This window comes from Pristiophorus japonicus, chromosome 1 (assembly GCF_044704955.1).
Source record: "Pristiophorus japonicus isolate sPriJap1 chromosome 1, sPriJap1.hap1, whole genome shotgun sequence".
Lineage (NCBI taxonomy): Eukaryota > Metazoa > Chordata > Chondrichthyes > Pristiophoridae > Pristiophorus > Pristiophorus japonicus.
Window position 1 is genome coordinate 393,223,137 of NC_091977.1, and position 20,830 is coordinate 393,243,966.

The following is a 20,830-nucleotide window of genomic DNA, read 5'->3' on the forward strand; positions in this document are numbered from 1 at the left end:
TACAAAGGCCTTTGACACTGTCAACTGCGAGGGTCTATGGAGCATCCTCCTCCGTTTCGGATGTCCCCAAAAGTTCGTCATCATCCTCCGCCTGCTCCACGACGACATGTAGGCCGTGATCCTTACCAACGGATCCATTACAGACCCAGTCCACGTTCGGACCGGGGTCAAACAAGGCTGCGTCATCACCCCAACCCTCTTCTCAATCTTCCTCGCTGCCATGCTCCACCTCACAGTCAACATGCTCCCCGCTGGAGTGGAACTAAACTGCAGAATCAGTTGGAACCTGTTCAACCTTCGCTGTCTCCAGGCCAGGTCCAAGACCACCCCAACCTCTGTCGAGCTACAGTACGCGGATGACGCCTGCGTCTGCGCACATACAGGGGCTGACCTCCAGGACATAGTCGACGTATTTACTGAGGCGTACGGAAGCATGGGCATTACGCTAAACATCCGTAAGACAAAGGTCCTCCACCAGCCTGTCCTCGCAGCACAGCACTGCCCCCCAGTCATCAAGATCCTGGACAATGTGGACCATTTCCCATATCTCAGGAGCCTCCTATCAATGACGACGAGATCCAACACCGCCTCCAGTGCGCCAGTGCAGCCTTCGGCCGCCTGAGGAAAAGAGTATTTGAAGAACAGGCCCTCATAACTGCCACCAAGCTCATGGTCTATAGGACTGTAGTAATACCCGCCCTCCTGTATGGCTCAGAGACATGGGCCATGTACAGTAGACACCGCAAGTCGCTGGAGAAATACCACCAATGATGTCTCCGTAAGATCCTACAAATCCCCTGAGAGGACAGACGCACCAACATTAGCGTCCTCAACCAGGCCAACATCCCCAGCCCTGACCACACTTGATCAGCTCCGCTGGGCAGGCCACAAAGTTCGCATGCCAAACACGAGACTCCCAAAGCAAGTGCTCTACTCGGAACTCCTTCATGGCAAACGAGCCAAAGGTGGACAGCGGAAGCGTTACAAGGACACCCTCAAAGCCTTCCTGATAAAGTGCGACATTCCCACTGACACCTGATAGTCCCTAGCCAAAGACCGCCCTAAGTCAAGGAAATGCATCCGGAAGGGCGCTGAGCACCTCAAGTCTCATCACCGAGAGCATGCAGAAATCAAGCGCAGGCAGTGGAAAGAACGTACGGCAAACCTAACCTACCCACCCCTTCCCTCAACGACTATCCCACCTGTGACAGAATCTTTGGCTCTCATATTGGATGGTTCAGCCACCTAAGAACTTATGTTAAGAGTGGAAGCAAGTCTTCCTCGATTCCGAGGGACTGCATATGAATAACCATTTATTGTTTATTCCCTTGCCTTGTTTGCCCTCCCCAAATGCATTACCTCACACTTCTCCGGATTGAATTCCATTTGCCACTTTCCTGCCTACCGGACCAGTCCATTGATATTTTCCTGCAGTCTACAGCATACCTCCTCACTATCAACCACACAGGCACTCTTTGTATCATGTGCACACTTCTTAATGATGACCTCTACATTGAAGTCTAAATCGTTGATATATACCACAAAAAGCAAGGGACCGATGTACTGGGCCCTGCGGAACCCCACTGGAAACAGCCTTCCAGTCACAAAAACATCCATCGACCATTACACTTTGCTTCTTGCCAATTTTTGGATCCAACTTGCCACTTTCCCTTGGATGCCATGGGCTTTTACTTTTCTGACCAGTCAGCCATGTGGGACCTTGTCAAATGCCTTGCTAAAATCCAAGTAGACTACATCAAACGGACGAACCTTTAAACGTGAATGACTGCACAATCCCCATTTACTCTTCTCTTTAAACGCGCTCACCCAGCTTTAAATGAATCCTTGGATACATTTTTGTTCCAGGTGGCACTGAAGGAAGATAAATAGAAAATGAACTATCTTGCTCACACGTTGGGCATAATATGTATCAAGCAGCCCCAGGGTTATTTAGTTTTCAGTAACATTCTTATTAAAATGTAGTCTGCTTAAACATCTCTGCCTTTACTTTCAATGTGTCCGGGGGTTAGCAACACATTATGTTCCCCCTTCTATTTTAATGAGGATAGGGGGAAGGACTAAAGCATTGGTGTAGTACTGTCCAACAATTAATGAGGAAATATTCCCTCCCCATCCCTGTCCTCAGCTGTAAATCAGGAATGAGGGAGACCTTGGAACAGGTCACCTGCCCTCCTTATTAGAAGGAAATTGGTGCGAGAAAGGAATTAGTTTAAAAAAAAGGTGGAGGAGAAATATGTGATTTTTTTTCAAACAGCCTTCGATAGCTGTGCATGAACACCTCAGTGTGAGGCTGTGCAGTCAATTGAGGATTAGAGATGGCCTGTACAAAACAATGTCCTTGTGCTCTCAATGCTACTATGATTTTTCATGACATAATTGAACAAATTAAATTAAATACTTTTCTGTTTTAGGTCTGTAGACGATCAGGAGAGACCTTTTGCGCTGGGAATGCAATTTGTTCTCTTACGAACCCTTGGTAAGTGACTAGGTTCTTATATAGACTAATAGTGAATACTTAGTAAAGTTACATACATTTAAAAATGTAGTTTAACTGATACGGAGGAACATCATATATGAAAGTTCTACAAGAGCAGAGTATGGGTCTGTGATGCCCTGAATAAGTATTTTCTTGGCTTAATTAGTTTTGCTTAGTTCAAACTTGGGGGTAGAGTGGTGGTGAGCAATGACAGAAAAAATTGAAAGACTTCCATTTCTGCAGCACCTTTCACAACCTCAGGGTGTTTCAAAGCGATTTACAGCAAATAAAGTACTTTTGGAGTGTAGTCACTGTTGTAATTTAGGAAACGGGCAAACATTTTCTGCACAGCAAGATCCCACAAACAGCAAAGTGACAATGATCAGATAATCTGTTCTAGTGCTGTTGGTTGAGGGATAAATATTGGCATGGACACCGGGGATAACTCCCTTGCTCTTCTTCGAAATAGTGCCATGGGATCTTTTATGTCCACCTGAGAGGGTAGACAGTGCCTCGGTTTAACATCTCATCTGAAAGATGGTACCTCCGACAGTGCAGCACTCCCTCAGTACTACACTGGAGTGTCAGACTAATTTTGTGCTCAAGTCTCTGGAGTGGGACTTGAATTCACAACCTTCTGACTTAGAGGTTACCACTGAGCCATGCCTACCACCTAAGGGAGCATGAGGGAGCTCACTGAAGGACAGTGCATTGTGCTATGGAATTTTTGAACCTGTAAGTGCTTCTCCAATTTCATGCATGCTGAATTATTCATTTCAACCATCTTGGCGAGGCTCCTAGCAAAAACCAGGCTTTTCTTTTGCATTATGAGCAAAAGGAAGTTGGATGAAGAGACATTCACTGATAATTCTAGCAGATCTTCTAATTGATACAGAGTAGCATTGGTAGAGGCTAAGAAGGCCCAAGTTACCATAGGTCATCATTGACCTATGAAATAAAACAATGAAAATAATTACATTTATATGTGACTGTTGTTATATGGGCATATCCTCCAACTGTGAACGCTGATTCAGTACCATCAAACTTTGGTACTATCATAGGATGACTTTCTGCGGGGGGTTTTCCACTTGTCCACTGTAACTTAGCTGGAAGAGCCACAGAACCCCGCAAAAATGGAAATTCATCTCCCCCATGTCCATACCCAGATGGGGTAAAAATATTCCAATAGAAAAACAAATAAAGAAAAGTTTTAGCTGACACTTTGACTATTGCTCCATAGAAGTAATGAATTCTTCCTGTTCAATTTATGGCCATCAACAATTATGTCCATTTACAAAATTGTAATTTTTGAGCATACATTTGTTTATTAAGTCCATAAGGGTAAGTTTCTAGTCAGTTTGTAAAATGAAAGAAGAAATAAAGAACCTGTATTTATATAGCGTCTTTCACAACCTCAGCATGCCCCAATGCATTTTACAACCAATGAAGTACTTTTTGTAGTGTAGTCACTGGTGTAATGTAGAAAACATGACAGCCAATTTGCTAACAGCAAGCTCCCACAAGCAGCAATGTGATAATGGCCAGATAATCTGTTTTAAGGATGTTCGTTGGGGGATAAATATTGGCCAGGACACCGGGGATAACTCCCTTGCTCTTCTTCGAAATAGTGCCATGGGATCTTTTATGTCCACCTGAGAAGGTGTCTAGACAATGGCTCAGTTTAAAATCTCATCCGAAAGATGGTACCTCCGACAGTGCAGCACTCCCTCAGTACTGCACTTGTGTATCAGACTAATTTTGTGCTCAAGTCTCTGGAGTGGGACTTGAATCCACAACCTTCTGACTTAGAGGTTACCACTGAGCCATGCCTACCACCTAAGGGAGCATGAGGGAGCTCACTGAAGGACAGTGCATTGTGCTATGGAATTTTTGAACATGTAAGTGCTTCTCCAATTTCATGCATGCTTAATTATTCATTTCAACCATCTTGGCGAGGCTCCTAGCAAAAACCAGGCTTTTCTTTTGCATTATGAGTGAAGGAAAGTTGGATGAAGAGACATTCACTGATAATTCTAGCAGATCTTCTAATTGATACAGAGTAGCATTGGTAGAGGCTGAGAAGGCCCAAGTTACCATAGGTAATCATTGACCTATGAAATAAAACAATGGAAATAATTACATTTATATGTGACTGTTGTTATATGGGCATATCCTCCAACTGTGAACGCTGATTCAGTACCATCAAACTTTGGTACTACCATAGGATGACTTTCTGCAGGGGCGGGGGGGGTTTCCACTTGTCCGCTGTAACTTAGCTGGAAGAGCCACAGAACTCCGCAAAAATGGAAATTTATCTCCCCCATGTCCATACCCAGATGGGCTAAAAGTACTCCAATAGAAAAACAGAAATAAAGAAAAGTTTAGTTGACACTTTGACTATTGCTCCATGCTGAGAAGTAATGAATTCTTCCTGTTCAATTTATGGCCACCGACAATTATGTCCATTTACAAAATTGTAACTTTTGAGCATGCATTTGTTTATTAAGTCCATAAGGGTAAGTTTCTAGTCCGTTTGTAAAATTAAATAAGAAATAAAGAACCTGTATTTATATAGCGTCATTCACAACCTCAGAATGCCCCAATGCATTTTACAACCAATGAAGTAGTTTTGAAGTGTAGTCACTGGTGTAATTTAGAAAACACGACAGCCAATCTGCTAACAGTAAGCTCCCACAAGCAGCAATGTGATAATGGCCAGATAATCTGTTTTAGGGATGTTGGTTGAGGGATAAATATTGGCCAGGAAAGCTAAGAGAGGGCATGAAAAAATATTGACAAGTAAATTCAAGGAAAACCCAATGAAGTTTTATAAATATATAAAGTATAATAAGATTACTAAAGAAAGAGTAGGGCCTTTTAGAGACCAAAAAGATAACCTGTGTGGAAGTGGAAGACATGGCTGTGGTTCTTAATGAATACTTTGCATCTGTCTCATCCATGCCTTTGTTACCTCTAAACTTGACTACTCCAACTCACTCCTGGCTGGCATCCCACATTCTACACTACGTAAACTTGAGGTCATCCAAAACTCGGCAGCCCATGTCCTAACTCGCACCAAGTCACGATCACCCATCACCCCTATGCTTACTGACCAACATTGGCTCCCGGTTAAACAACGCCTCAATTTCAAAATTCTCATCCTTGTTTACAAATCCCTCCATGGCCTTGCCCCTCCCTATCTCTGTAATCTATTTCAGCCTCAAAACCGCACAAGATGTCTGCACTCCTCAAGTTCTGCCCTCTTGAGTATCCCTCGTTATAACTGCTCAACCATCGGTGGCCGTGCCTTCAGCTGTTTGGGCCTTAAGCTCTGGAATTCCTTCACTAAACCTCTCTACCTCTACCTCTCTTTCCTCCTTTAAGGCGCTCCTTAAAACCTACCTCTTTAATCAAGCTTTTGGTCATCTGCCATAATTTCTTCTTCTGTGGCTCGGTATGAAATGTTTCTGTTTTGTCTTGTAACACTGCTGTGAAGTGCCTTGGGACGTTTTATTACGTTAAAGGCGCGATATAAATAAAAGTTGTTGTTGTTGTCTTCACAAGTGAGAGGGACGATGTAGACATTATAGTTAAGGAAGAGGAGTATGAAATATTAGATGAAATAAACATAGTGAGAGAGAGAATATTATGGGGTTTAGCATCTTTGATGGTAGATAAATCGTCAGGCCCGGATGAAATGTATTCCAGGTTGTTAAGAGAAGCAAGGGATGAAATTGCGGAGGTTCTGACCATCATTTTCTAATCCTCTCTGGCTACAGGTGTGGTGCCGGAGGACTGTTAACTTTGTACCATTGTTTAAAAAGTGAGAAAGGAATAGACCAAGTAATTACAGGCCAGTCAGCCTAACCTCAGTCGTGGGCAAATTATTGGAAACAATTCTGAGGGACAGTATTAATCGTCAATTAGAAAGTCATGGATTAATCAGGGACAGTCAGCAAGGATTGTTTAGGGTAAATTGTGTCTGACTAACTTTGATAGAATTTTTTGAGGAGGTAACAAGGAGGGTTGATGAGGATAGTGCGTTTGATATAGTCTTCATGGATTTTAGCAAGGCTTTTGACAAGGTCCCAAATAGCAGACTGGGCAGAAAAGTAAAAGCGCATGGGATCCAATGGAAAGTGGCAAGTTGGATACATAATTGGCTCAGTGGCAGGAAGCAAAGTATAATGGTCAACGGGTACTTTTGTGACTGGAAGGCTGTTTCCAGTGGGGTTCTGTAGGGCTCACTACTTGGTTCCTTACTTTTTGTGGTATATATCAATGATTTAGACTTCAGTGTAGGGGGCATGTTTCAGAAGGTTGCAGATGATACAAAAATTGGCCAAGTGGTTGATCATAAGGAAGAAAGCTGTAGACTGCAGGAACATATCAATGAACTGGTCAGGTGTGCAGAAAAGTAGGAAATGGAATTTAATCCAGAGAAGTGTGAAGTAATGCATTTGGGGAGGGCAAACAAGGCAAGGAAATACAATAAATGGTACATACTGAGAAATGCAGAGGAGCAGAGGGACCTTGGAGTGCATGTCTACAGATCCCTGAAGGTAGTAGGTAAGGTGGTTAAGAAGGCATATGAGATACTTTCCTTTATTAGCCGAGGTATAGAATATAAGAGCAGGGAGGTTATGCTAGAGCTGTATAAAATGTTAGTTAGGCCACAGCTTAAGTACTGCGTGCAGTTCTGGTCACCACATTACAGGAAAGATGTGATTGCACAAGAGAGGATACAGAGGAGATTTACGAGGATGTTGCCAGGACTGCAAAATATTAGCTATAAGGGAAGGTAGTATAGGCTGTGGTTGTTTCCTTTGGAACAGAGGAGGCTGGGGAGAGATTTAATTGAAGCGTATAAAGTTATGAGGGATCTAGATAAAGTGGATAGGAAGGACCTATTTCTCTTTGCAGAGAGATCCATAACCAGGGGGCTTAGATTTAAAGTAATTGGTGGAAGGATTGGAGGGGAGTTGAGGATAATTTTTTTTCATCCAGTGGGTGGTGGAAGTCTGGAACTCATTACCTGAAAGGGTGGTAGAGGCAGAAACCCTCATCGCATTTCAAAAGTACTCGGATATGCAGTTGAAGTGCCCCATCTTACAGGGCTACAGACCAAGAGCTGGAAAGTGGGATTAGGCTGGGTAGCTCTATTTCGGCCGAATGGCCTCCTTCTGTGACGTAAATTTCTATGGTTTGATGATTCTAAAGGTCAGTAACAAGAGGACACAGATTTAAGGTAATTGGTAAAAACACCAGTGGTGACATGAGTAAAAACACTTTTACGCAACAAGTTGTTATGATTTGGAATGCACTGCCTGAGAAAATGAGAAAGGATATTGGCTCAGAAAATCAAGATGTAGAATTAGTCTGGGTGGAGCTAAGGAGCATCAAGGGGCAGAAAACATTGGTGGGAGTTGTCTATAGGCCTCCAAACATTAGTGGTAGTGTAGGAGACGGCATCAAACAGGAAATTAGAGATGCATGTAACAAGGGTACTACAGTAATTGTAGGTGACTTTAATCTACATATAGACTGGCCAAACCAAATTAGTAATAATACAGTGGCAGATGAATTCCTGGAGTGTGTACGAGATGGTTTTTTAGACCAGTATGTTGAGGAGCCTTCTAGGGAACAGGCTATCCTAGATTGGGTATTGTGTAATGAGAAGGGGCTAATTAACAGTCTTGTTGTGCAGGGTCCTTTAGGGAAGAGTGGGCATACATGATTGAATTTTTTATTAAGATGGAAAGTGAAGTAGTTCAATCCGAAACTAGGGTCCTAAATCTAAACAAAGGAAACTACGAAAGTATGAGGAATTAATTGATTATGATAGATTAGGAAGCTTCATTAAAAGGCATGACGGTGGATAGGCAATGGCTAACATTTAAGGAACGAATGCATGAATTGCAACAGTTATACATTCCTTTCTGGCGTAAAAACACAAAAAAAGTGGCCCAACCATGGCTAACAAAAGGAATTAAGGTATTAGATCCAAAGTGGAGTTATACAAAGTTGACAGAAAAAGTAGCAAGTCTGAGGATTGGGAGCAGTTTAGAATTCAGAAAAAAAGGACCAAGAGATTGATTAAGAGGGGAAAAATAAAGTATGAGAGTAAACTTGCAAGGAACATAAAAACCGACAAGTACGTAAAAAGAAAAAGAATAGTGAAGACAAATGTAGGTCCTTTACAGACAGAAACTGGAGAATTTATAATGGGGAACAAGGAAATGGCAGAACAATTAAATAAATGCTTTGGTTCTGTCTTCACGTCCCAGAAATGCTAGGGAACCAAAGGTCTAGTGAGCAAGAGAAATTAAAGGAAATCATTATTAGTAAGAAAATAGTGCTGGAGAACTAATGGGACTGAAAGCCGATAAATCCCCAGGACCTGATGATCTGCATCCCAGAGTACTAAAAGAGGTAGCCATGGAAATAGTAGATGCATTGGTTGTCATCGTCCAAAATTATGGAACAGTTCCTGCAGATTGGAGGGTGGCAAATGTAACCCCATTATTTAAAAAAGGAGAGAGAAAACAGGGAACTACAGACCGGTTAGCCTAACATCAGTAGTCGGGAAAATGCTGGAGTCTATTATAAAGGATGTGATAACGGCACACTTAGATAATATCAACGGGATTAAACAAAGTCAACATTGATTTATGAAAGGAAAACCGTGTTTGACATACCTACTAGAGTTTTTTGAGGATGTAACTGATAGAATAGATAAGGGAGAACCAGTGGATGTAGTGTATTTGGATTTTCAGAAGGCCTTTGATAAAGTCCCACATAAGAGGTGAGTGTGCAAAACTACAGTTGTACAAGGCCTTGGTGAGGCTTCACCTGGAATATTGTGTTCAGTTTTGGTCTCCCAATCTGAGGAAGGACGTTCTTGCTATTGAGGGAGTACAGCGAAGGTTCACCAGACTGATTCCTGGGATGGCAGGACTGACATATGAGGAGAGACTGAATCGACTGGACTTGTATTCACTGGAGTTTAGAAGGATGAGAGGGGATCTCATAGAAACATACAACATTCTGACGGGACTGGACAGGTTAGATGCAGGAAGAATGTTCTCGATGTTGGGGATGTCCAGTACCAGGGGACACAGTCTAAGGATAAGGGGTAAGCCATTTAGGACTGAGATGAGGAGAAACTTCTTCACTCAGAGAGTTGTTAACCTGTGGAATTCCCTACTGCAGAGAGTTGTTGTTGCCAGCTCATTGGATATATTCAAGAGGGAGTTAGATATGGCCCTTACGGCTAAAGGGATCAAGGGGTATGGAGAGAAAGCAGGAAAGGGGTACTGAGGTGAATGATCAGCCATGATCTTATTGAATGGTGGTACAGGCTCAAAGGGCCGAATGGCCTATTCTTGCACCTATTTTCTATGTTTCTATGTAAAGCACATAGGATTGGGGGTAGTGTACTAGCATGGATTGAAAATTGGTTAACTGACAAGAAACAGAGAGTAGGAATAAATGGGTCATTTTCGGGGTGGCGGGCAGTGACTAGTGGGGTACCACAGGGATCAGTGCTTGGGCCCCAGTATTCACAATATATATAAATGATTTGGATGAGGGAACCAAATGTAATATTTCCAAGTTTGCTGACGACACAAAACTAGGTGGGATTGTGAGTTGTGAGGAGGATGCAAAGACGCTGCAAGCCGATGAAGATAGGTTGAGTGAGTGAGCAAATACATGGCAGATGCAGTATAACATGGATAAATGTGAAGTTATCAACTTTCGTAGGAAAGACATAAGGACAAAGTATTATTTAAATGGTGATGGCTTGGGAAATGTCGATGTACAGAGGCATCTGGATGTCCTTGTACACCAGTCATTGAAAGCAAATATGCAGGTGCAGCAAGCAGTTCGGAAGGCAAATGGTATGTTGGCCTTCATTGCAAGAAGATTTGAGTCCAGGAGCAAGGTAGTCTTACTACAGTTATACAGGGCCTTGATGAGACCGCATCTGGAGTATTGTGTGCAGTTTTGGTCTCCTTACCTAAGAAGGGATATACTTGCCATAGATGGAGAGCAGCGAAGGTTCACCAGTCTGATTCCTGGGATGGCAGGACTGTCGTATGAGGAGAGATTGGGTCGACTAGGCCTGTATTCACTAGAGTTTAGAAGAATGAGAGGGGATCTTATTGAAACGTATGCAATTCTGACTGGGTTGGACAGACTGGATGTGGGGAGGATGTTTACCCTGGCTGGGAAGTCTAGAACAAGGGGTCACAGTCTCAGGATATGGGGTAGGAAATTTAGGACCGAGCTGAGGAGAATTTTTTTCACTCAGAGGGTGGTGAACCTGTGGAATTTTCTACCACAGAAGGCTGTAGAGGCCAAGTCACTGTTATTTAAGAGGGAGATAGATAGATTTCTGGACATAAAAGACATCAAGGAGTATGGGGAAAAAGTGGGAATATGGTGTTGAGATAGAGGATCAGCCATGATCATATTGAATGGCGGTGCAGACTCGAATGGCCGAATGGCCGCCTCCTGCTCCTGTTTTCTATGTTTCTATGATCGGGTGGTGGAAGCAGATTCAATAGCAACTTTCAAATGGGAATTGGATAAATAATTGAAAAGGAAAAAATTGCTGGGCTATGGGTAAACCGCAGGGGAGTGGGACTAATTGGATTGGTCTTTCAAAGAGCCAGCAGAGGCTCGATGGGCTGAATGGCCTCCTTCTGTGCGGTATGATTCTATGATCTGAACTGCAACTGAATAGAAACCACTAGATACTAATCAGTCATGTGTTTGTGCACTACAACAGTGCCATCATCTGTCAAACAAATGGCATTGCATCATATATTAGGGATTTTTTAAATTCATTCATTCACGGGATGTGAGTGTCACTGGCAAGGCCAGCATTTATTACCCATCCCTAATTGGCCCTGAGAAGGTGGTGTTGAGTTGCTTTCTTGAATCGCTGCAGTCTGTATGGTGAAGCTACCCCCACAGTTATATGGCGAGCTCCAGGATTTTGATCCAGCGGCGATGAAGGAATAGTGATATATTTACAAATCAGGGTGCTGTGTAACTTGGAGGGGAAATTGGAGGTATTTCCATGCACCTGCTGCCCTTGTCCTTATAGGTTTTAGAGATCGTGAGTTTGGGAGGTGGTGTCAAAGAAGCCTTGGCGAGTTGCTGCAGTGCATCTTGTAGATGGTACACACTGCAGCCACAGTGCGCCGGTGGTGGAGGGAGTGAATGTTGAAGGTGGCGGATGCGGTGCAGATCAAGTGGACTGCTTTGTCCTGGATGGTGTCGAGCGTCTTGAGTGTTGTTGAAGCTGCACTCATCAAGGCAAGTGGAGAGCATTCCATCACACTCCTGACTTGTGCTTTTTGGTGGTGAAAAGGCTTTGGAGAGTCAGGAGGTGAGTCAATCGCCACAGAATATCCAACCTCTGATCTGCTCTTCTGGCCACAATATTTATGTGGTTGGTCCAGTTACATTTCTGGTCAATGTTGACGCTCAGGATGTTGATGGTGGGTGATTCGACAATGGTAATGCCATTGAATGCTAAGGGAAAGTGGTTAGACTCTCTTGTTGGAGGTGGTCATTTCCTGGCATTTGCGTGGCGCAAATGTGACTTGCCACTTATCAGCCCAAGCCTGGATGTTGTCCAGGTCTTGCTGCATTCATGCACGGATTGTTTCTTTATCTGAGGAATTCACTTAAATCCAAGTGAAGCAGACTTGAACGGATATGGCGGACAGCTGGTTTAGCCATTCACCTCCAGATCTGGCTGGACCACATAAAGCATTATCGGGTCCTGCACTCGTCTGCCAAAATCGCTCACTAATCCAGAATCACTCTGGAATGCAAAGATTATCCCGGCTTCAATTCTCCACTACTAAACGCCTTCTTAAACCCCTCTTCCCAGTATCCACCCTTGCCTCCGAAAATAAGTCTGAGAAGCTCATGGACATCTTTGTTTCTAAGATTGAAATCATCTGTTCAGCTGCCTCTGCCTCTACCCTTCCTTCCCCTAGCCCACCGGGCCAAACTTCCTCGAAGGATCCCCCCTGCCATAGCCCTGACCTCACATCTTTCTCCGGTTTATCTCCGATCTCTCATGACCTCTCTGAGCTCATCTTGTCCATGAGACCCACTTCTTGCTCCCTTGACCCTATTCCCACCAAACTGCTGACCACCTAACTTCCTTTTCTGGCTCCCATGTTAGCTGACATTGTTAACGGTTCTCCTCAAACCTGCTGTCATCACCCATCTCCTCAAAAAAAAAACCTTGATCTCTCTGTCCTTGCAAACTATCTCCAAAGTCCTTGAACGTGTTGTCGCCTCCAAATTCTGTGCCATCTTTCCCGCAACTCCATGTTTGAATCCCTCCAATCTGGTTTCCGCGCCTGCCATAGTACCGAAACGGCTCTTATCAAAGTCACAAATGACATCTTTTGTGACTGTGACAAAGGCAAACTATCCCTCCTCATCCTTCTTGACTTGTCTGCAGCCTTTGACATGGTTGACCATCTATCCTTCTCCAACGCCTCTCCAGTGTCATCCAGCTGAAGGGAACTGCACTCGCCTGGTTCTACTCTTATCTATCTAATCGTAGCCATGGAATCACCTGCAACATCTTCTCTTCTTGTTCCCACATTGTTATCTCTGGTGTCCCCCAAGGATCTATCCTTGGCTCCCTCCAATTTCTTCTCATCTACATGTTGCCCCTTGGCGAGATCATCCGAAAACACAGCATCAGTTTTCACATGTACGCTGATGACACCCAGCTCTACCACTTCTCTCGACCCCTCCATGGTTTACCCTTCCCTCACAGCACCGACACCCTGACCTAGGAGGGAACACCTGAGAAGGAGCAGAGCTTAAAAGAGCGAATAAACCAGCCCCAGTACAGGGAGCAGCGTGAGCAGGTAAGAGAGGGCGATAAAGGAGAACAGGACGAATACATTCAACGTCACAGGAAGGCAGGGAAGTGATTGGTTGGTGAGTTTTTCTCTTGCTTTAAATTAAGGGTCTTAGATTAGGGGCCGGGATTAATAACTAAAAACTAAATCTAATTAATTAAATACATTCGAAATGGCACGACAGGCGATGTGTTTCTGCTGTTGCATGTGGGAGCTGGTTGAGCTCATTGGGGTCCATCGCGACCACATCTGCAGCAAGTGTCTGCAGCTTGAGGAACTTCAGCTCCGTGTTGATGAGCTGGAATCCGAGCTGCAGACGCTACGACACATCAGGGATGGGAGAGTTACCTGGACGCCGCGATCCAGGAGCTAGTCACAACAATTAGAGTAATTAATTCAAATTTGATCCGTGGTCAAGGACAGGAAGGAGTGACTATGAGTGAGGAAGGTAAGGGGACTCAGGATGGAGTGATGGAGGAGCCTTGGCCCTTGCACTTGTCCAACAGGTTTGAGGCTCTTACTCCCTGTATGGACGAGAGCAGGGACTGCAGGGAAGATGAGCAAACTGACCACAGCACCGTGGTACAGGGGGCCATTCAAGTGGGGGGAGTAAAAAGAAACGTTGTAGTGGTAGGGGACAGTATTATTAGGGGGATAGATACGGTTCTCTGCAGCCGAGAGCGTGAGTCCCGAAGGCTGTGCTGTCTTGCCAGGGTTAAGTGCTATGCTCATAATAAAGGATGAAACTGAGTACTGTGTACAATGAGCAAGTGTGACCTTAGCTCCTTTAATAAGACTCCAGAGTGCAAGTACCTCAAAGGTGGCCTGCTTATATACCGTGCTCCCAAGGAATGCTGGGATCCCTTGGGGCTCCAACAGGTAGGCCCTCTGGTGGCAGTGTAATACAGGTTACAGGGGGTTAAATACATAACATTAAGGACACCTCCTCAGGGCTGGAGAAGAACTTGGAGTGGGAGGGGGAAGATCCAGTTGTCATGGTCCACATGGGTACGAACGACATAGAAAGGACAAAGAAAGACGTTCTGCTGAGTGATTATGAGCAGCTCAGGGCTAAATTAAAAAGCAGAACCACAAAGGTAATAATCTCTGGATTACTACCTGAGTTAGGAGCAAGTTTGCATAGGGTAAATAAGATCAGAGAGTTAAACATGTGATTCAAAGACTGGTGTGGGAGAAATGGGTTTTGGTTTGTGGGACACTGGCACCAGTGGGGTGAGAGGGAACTGTTTCGTTGGGACGGGCTTAGACCGTGCTGGGACTTGGGTCCTGGCGAATCAAATAACTAGGGCTGTAAAGAGGGCTTTAAACTAATTAGTGGGGTGAGGATTCAGGTGAGCAAAAATGTAAAAAGTCAAAGAACAAGGAGAAGGCAATAGAACATGATAGCACTGGGGGAAATGAAAACCAGAGTGTGCCAGGAAGGAACAGAATGTATAAACATAAAGGTGAATCAGAAAGTGGGGTCAAAGCAGAAAAAAATGTTAAAAAATCAAATTTAAAAGCTCTTTATCTGAATGCATGTAGCATTCGTAATAAAATAGATTAGTTGACGGCACAAATAGATACAAATGGATATGATCTGATAGCCATTATAGAGATGTGGTTGCAAGGTGACCAGGACTGGTAACTAAATATTATTGGGGTATTTGACAATTCGGAAGGACAGACAGAAAGGAAAAAGAGGTGGGGCAACACTGTTAATAAAGGATGAGATCAGTGCATTAGTGAGAAACTATATTGGCTCAGAGGATCAAGATGTTGAATCAGTTTGGGATAAGGAATACTAAGGGGAAAAAGTCGCTGGTGGACATTGTCTATAGGCTCCCTAACAGTAGCTACACTGTTGGACGGAGTATAAATCAAGAAATAATGGAGGCTTGTAATAAAGGGAGGGCAATAATCATGGGTGATTTTAACCTTCATATTGATTGGACAAAGCAAATTGGCCACAGTAGCCTTGAGGAAGAGTTCATAAGAGTGTATCTGGGATAGTTTCCTTGAACAGTACATTGCGGAACCAACCAGGGAGCAGGCTATCTTAGATCTGGTACTGTGTAATGAGACAGGATTAATAAATGATCTCGTAGTAAAGGATCCTCTAGGAATGAGTGACCACAACATGGTTGAATTTCAAATTCAGTTGGAGGGTGAGAAAGTTGGTTCTCAAATCAGTGTCCTGATCTTAAGTAAGAAATATCACCAACGATGTCTCCGCAAGATCCTACAAATACCATGGGAGGACAGGCGCACCATGAGTGTCCTCATTCAGGCTAATATCCCCAGCATTGAAGCACTGACCACACTTGATCAGCTCCGCTGGCCAAGCCACATCGTCCGCATGCCAGACATGAGACTCCCAAAGCAAGTGCTCTACTTGGAGTTCCTTCATGGCAAACGAGCCAAAGGTGGGCAGCGGAAACGCTACAAGGACACTCTCAAAGCCTCCCTGATAAAGTGCGACATCCCCACTGACATCTGGGAGTCCCTGGCCCAAGACCGCCCTAAGTGGAGGAAGTGCATCCGAGAGGGCGCAGAGCACCTCGAGTCTCAACACTGAGAGCATGCAGGCAGCGGAAAGAGCGTGCGACAAACCAGTCCCCCCCACCCCTCCCCTCAACTACTATCTGTCCCACCTGTGACAGAGTCTGTGGCTCTCGTATTGGACTTTTCAGCCACCAAAGAACTCACTTCAGGAGTGGAAGCAAGTCTTTCTCGATCCCGAGGGACTTCCTATGATGATGATGTTGTGTATCTGTAAAGCATGCACTCCCATGTTCCGCCACCAGGGAGCTCATCCCCTGAAGTCCCAAGGGATCCTAGCATCCCTTGGGAGCACCGTATATAAGCCGGCTCCTAAGGCCTGTTCCTCACTCTGGAGTGTCTTATTCAAGACTGAGGTCACTGTTACTTTAACCTCCCTGTGTGCAGCCTCATCTGTGTTAGGAACACAATAACTGGCGATGAGAATACAAATCCAACGCAAAGATGCAGCAAACTGTGGGCATCCTGGAGAAGTTCTTGGAGGGTGAGGACTGGGAAGCCTATGTCGAACGGCTAGACCAGTACTTTGTAGCCAACGAGCTGGACGGAGAAGGAAGCGCTGCAAAAAGGAGAGCGGTCCTCCTCACAGTCTGCGGGGCACCAACCTACAGCCTCATGAAGAATCTTCTGGCTCCGGTGAAACCCACAGATAAGTCGTATGAGGAGCTGTGTACACTGGTTCGGGAGCATCTTAACCCGAGGGAGAGCATGCTGAAGGCGAGGTATCGGTTCGACACGTGTCAGCGATCTGAAGGTCAGGAAGTGGCGAGCTATGTCGCCGAGCTAAGACGACTTGCAGGACAATGTGAGTTTGATGGCTACCTGGAGCAAATGCTCAGAGACTTTTTTGTACTGGACTGGGCATTGGCCATGAGACCATCCTACGAAAACTTTTGACTGTAGAGACACCGACCTTCAGTAAGGCCATTGTGATAGTACAGGCGTTTATGTCCACCAGTGATAACACCAAACAAATCTCGAAGCACACAAGTGCTAGCAATGTTCATAAATTAACTGGAACTATGTTTGACACCAGAAATGTACAGGGCAGAACCCACAAGTCTGCAACTGCCAGCAGGCCTCAGGTGACCCAGATGACTCAGTGTCCCCAACAAATGCAAGGCAATTCACACCTTGTTGGCGTTGTGGAGGCTTCCATTCAGCCTATTCATGCCGCTTCAAAGGGTATGTTTGCAAGAGCTGTGGAACAATGGGGCACCTTCAACGAGCTTACAAACGAGCTGCAAGCTCTGCAAAACCTGCTAAACACCACGTGGCAGAGGAAGATCGGTCCATAGTGGATCAAAGCAATTTTGAGCCTCAGAGAGAGGAGGCACATGCTGAAGTACACGGGTGCGCACATTTTTGACGAAATGTCCACCTATAATGCTAAACGTAAAATTGAATGGCTTACCCACTGGCGTTAGCCAATCCATCATGAGTAAAAAGATGTTTGAGAGACTGTGGTGCAACAAGGCAGTTAGACCAGCCCGGAGCCCCATCCACATGAAACTGAGAACGTACACTAAAGAGCCTATCACTGTCCTGGGCAGCGCCATGGTCAAGATCACCTACGAGGGCATGGTGCACGAACTGCCACTCTGGATTGTCCCGGGCGATGGCCCCAAACTGCTTGGAAGGAGCTGGTTGGGCAAAATCCGCTGGAACTGGGATGACATCCGAGCACTATCACATGTTGATGAGGCCTCATGTACGCAGATTCTTACAAATTTCCTTCCTTTTTTGAGTCAGGCATTGGAAACTTTTCCGGGGCGAAGGTGCGGATCCATTCGGCACGACCCATTCACCACAAGGCGGGAGCGGTACATCACATGATGAGGGAGAGAGTGGAAATCGAGCTTGACAGGCTGCAACGCAAGGGCATCATCTCCCCAGTGGAATTCAGGGGGTGGGCCAGCCCGATTGTTCCAGTACTCAAAAGTGATGGCACGGTCAGGATTTGCGGCAATTATAATGTAATTATTAATCGTTTCACGCTACAGGACCAATACCCGCTACCTTAGGCAGACGACCTATTTGCGACACTGGCAGGAGGCAAGACGTTCACCAAGCTCGACCTGACTTCGGCCTACATGACGCAGGAGCTGGAGGAGTCATCGAAAAGCCTCACCTGCATCAACACGCACAAGGGACTGTTCATCTACAACAGATGCCGTTTGGAATTCGGTCGATCTTCCAGAGAAACATGGAGAGCCTACTCAAGTCGATACCACACACGGTGGTCTTTCAGGACGACATATTGTTCCTGGGTTGGGACACCGCCGAGCACCTACAAAACTTGGAGGAGGTCCTCCAGCGACTGGATCGCGTAGGGCTGCGGCTGAAGAGGTCAAAATGCATATTCATGGCAACAAAAGTGGAGTTTTTGGGGAGAAAGATCGCGGCGGACGGCATTTGGCCCACAGACGCCAAGACATAGGCTATCAGGAATGCGCCCAGGCCACAGAATGTCACGGAGCTGCGGTCGTTCCTGGGACTTCTCAACTATTTTGGTAACTTCCTACCGGGGTTAAGCACCCTTTTAGAGCCCCGACATGTATTATTGCGCAAAGGTGAAAACTGGGTATGGGGGGAAAAAAACAAGTAATTGCTTTTGAGAAAGCCAGAAACATTTTATGCTCCAACAAGCTGCTTGTATTGTATAACCCATGTAAAAGACTTGTGCGAGCATGTGACGCGTCGTCGTACGGAGTCGGGTGTGTATTACAGCAAGCTAACGTTGCGGGGAAGTTGCAACCTGTCGCCTATGCTTCCAGGAGCTTGTCTAAGGCTGAGAGGGCCTACAGCATGATTGAGAAAGAGGCATTAGCTTGTGTGTTCGGGGTAAAGAAAATGCATCAGTACCTGTTTTGCCTCAAATTTGAGCTGGAAACCGATCACAAGCCCCTCACATCCCTGTTGGCTGAAAACAAGGGGATAAATACCAATGCCTCAGCCCACATACAAAGGTGGGCACTCGCGCTATCAGCATGTAACTATACCATCCGCCACAGGCCAGGCACCGAGAACTGTGCAGATGCACTCAGTCGGCTACCATTGTCCACCACAGGGTGGAAATGGCGCAGCCTGCAAACTTGTTGATGGTGGCGCAGCCCGCAGACTTGTTGATGGTCATGGAAGCATTTGAAAATGATAAATCACCTGTCACGGCCTGCCAGATTAGGACTTGGACCAGCCAAGATCCTCTGCTATCCCTAGTAAAAAAACTGTGTACTGCATGGGAGCTGGGCCAGCATCCCAGTTGAAATGCAAGAGCCAGTCAAGCCGTTGCAGCGGCGAAAGGACGAGCTGTCCATTCAGGCAGACTGCCTGTTGTGCAGTAACCGCGTAGTGCTACCAAAAAAAGGCAGGGAGACGTTCATCTCGGATCTCCACAGCACACACCCGGGCATAGTAATGATGAAAACGATAGACAGATCCCATGTGTGGTGGCCCGGTATCGACTCTGACTTAGAGTCCTGTGTACGGCAATGCTGCGTATGTGCTCAGTTGAGCAACGCACTCAGAGAGGCACCACTAAGTTTGTGGTCCTGGCCCTCCAGACCACGGTCGAGGATCCATGTCGACTATGTGGGCCCGTTTCTCGGTAAAATGTTCCTGGTGGTGGTGGATGCTTTTTGAAAATGGATTGAATGTGAAATAATGTCGGGAAGCACCGCCACCGCCACCATTGAACGCCTGAGGGCCATGTTTGCCACCCACGGCCTGCCTGACATACTGGTCAGTGACAACGGGCCATGTTTCACCAGTGTCGAATTTAAAGAATTCATGACCCGCAATGGGATCAAATATGTCACCTCGGCCCCATTTAAACCAGCTTCCAATGGGCAGGCAGAGCGGGCAGTACAAACCATCAAACAGAGGCTTAAACGAGTCACAGAAGGCTCATTCCAAACCCGCCTGTCCCGAGTACTGCTCAGCTACCGCACGAGACCCCACTCGCTCACAGGGGTGCCCCCGGCTGAGCTACTCATGAAAAGGACACTTAAAACCAGACTCTCGCTGGTTCACCCCAACCTGCATTATCAGGTAGAGAGCAGGCGGCAGCAACAAAATGTAAACGATGGTTGCGCCACTGTGTCACAGGAAATTGATCTGAATGACCTTGTGTATGTGCTAAACTATGGACATGGTCCCAAATGGATCGCGGGCATGGTGATAGCTAAAGAAGGGAATCGGGCGTTTGTAGTCAAACTAAACAATGGACAAATTTGCAGAAAGCACCTGGACCAAACGAGGCTGCGGTTCGCAGACTGCCCTGAACAACCCACAGCAGACACCACCTTTTTCAAGCCCACAACACACACCCACAGGAGCAACGACACCACGCCGGACCAGGAAATTGAACCCATCGCACCCAATAGCCCAGCAAGGCCAGGCTCACCTAGCAGCTCTGCAGGGCCAACAACACGCCAGCCCAGCGCGGGCACAGCCAACACAACATAACAGACATTTGTACCGAGGCGGTCCACCAGGGAAAGAAAGGCTCCCGACCGCCTCACCTTGTAAATAGTTTTCATTTTGACTTTGGTGGGGGGAGGGGGTGGGCTGGTGAAGTGATGTTGTGTATCTGTAAAGCATGCACTCCCATGTTCCGCCACCAGGGAGCTCATCCCCTGAAGTCCCAAAGGATCCCAGCATTCCTTGGGAGCACTGTATCTAAGCTGGTCCCCAAGGCCTGTTCCTCACTCTGGAGTGTCTTATTCAAGTCTGAGGTCACTGTTACTTTAACCTTCCTGTGTGCAGTCTCATCTGTGTTAGGAACACAATAATGATAATGAGTACTCGGTAAAATAATGGGACTAAAGGCTTACATCCTAGGATCTTCCAAGAAGTGGCTACA

At 45.8% G+C, this 20,830-nt stretch overlaps 1 protein-coding gene across 3 annotated transcripts in view; it reads left to right on the forward strand.

Annotated features, from left to right (window-relative positions):
* The window catches only part of slco5a1 (solute carrier organic anion transporter family member 5A1), a 315,264-nt gene that overhangs the window by 271,115 nt on the left and 23,319 nt on the right, over positions 1-20,830 (forward strand). For 2 of the 3 annotated variants that reach the window (XM_070891311.1, XM_070891318.1), the window contains exon 8: positions 2,433-2,497. The exons of the other annotated variant lie outside the window; for it this stretch is intronic. In XM_070891311.1, the coding sequence (XP_070747412.1) occupies positions 2,433-2,497 (65 nt within the window). The remainder of the gene's footprint in view (positions 1-2,432; positions 2,498-20,830) is intronic. 3 annotated transcript variants of the gene reach the window in all.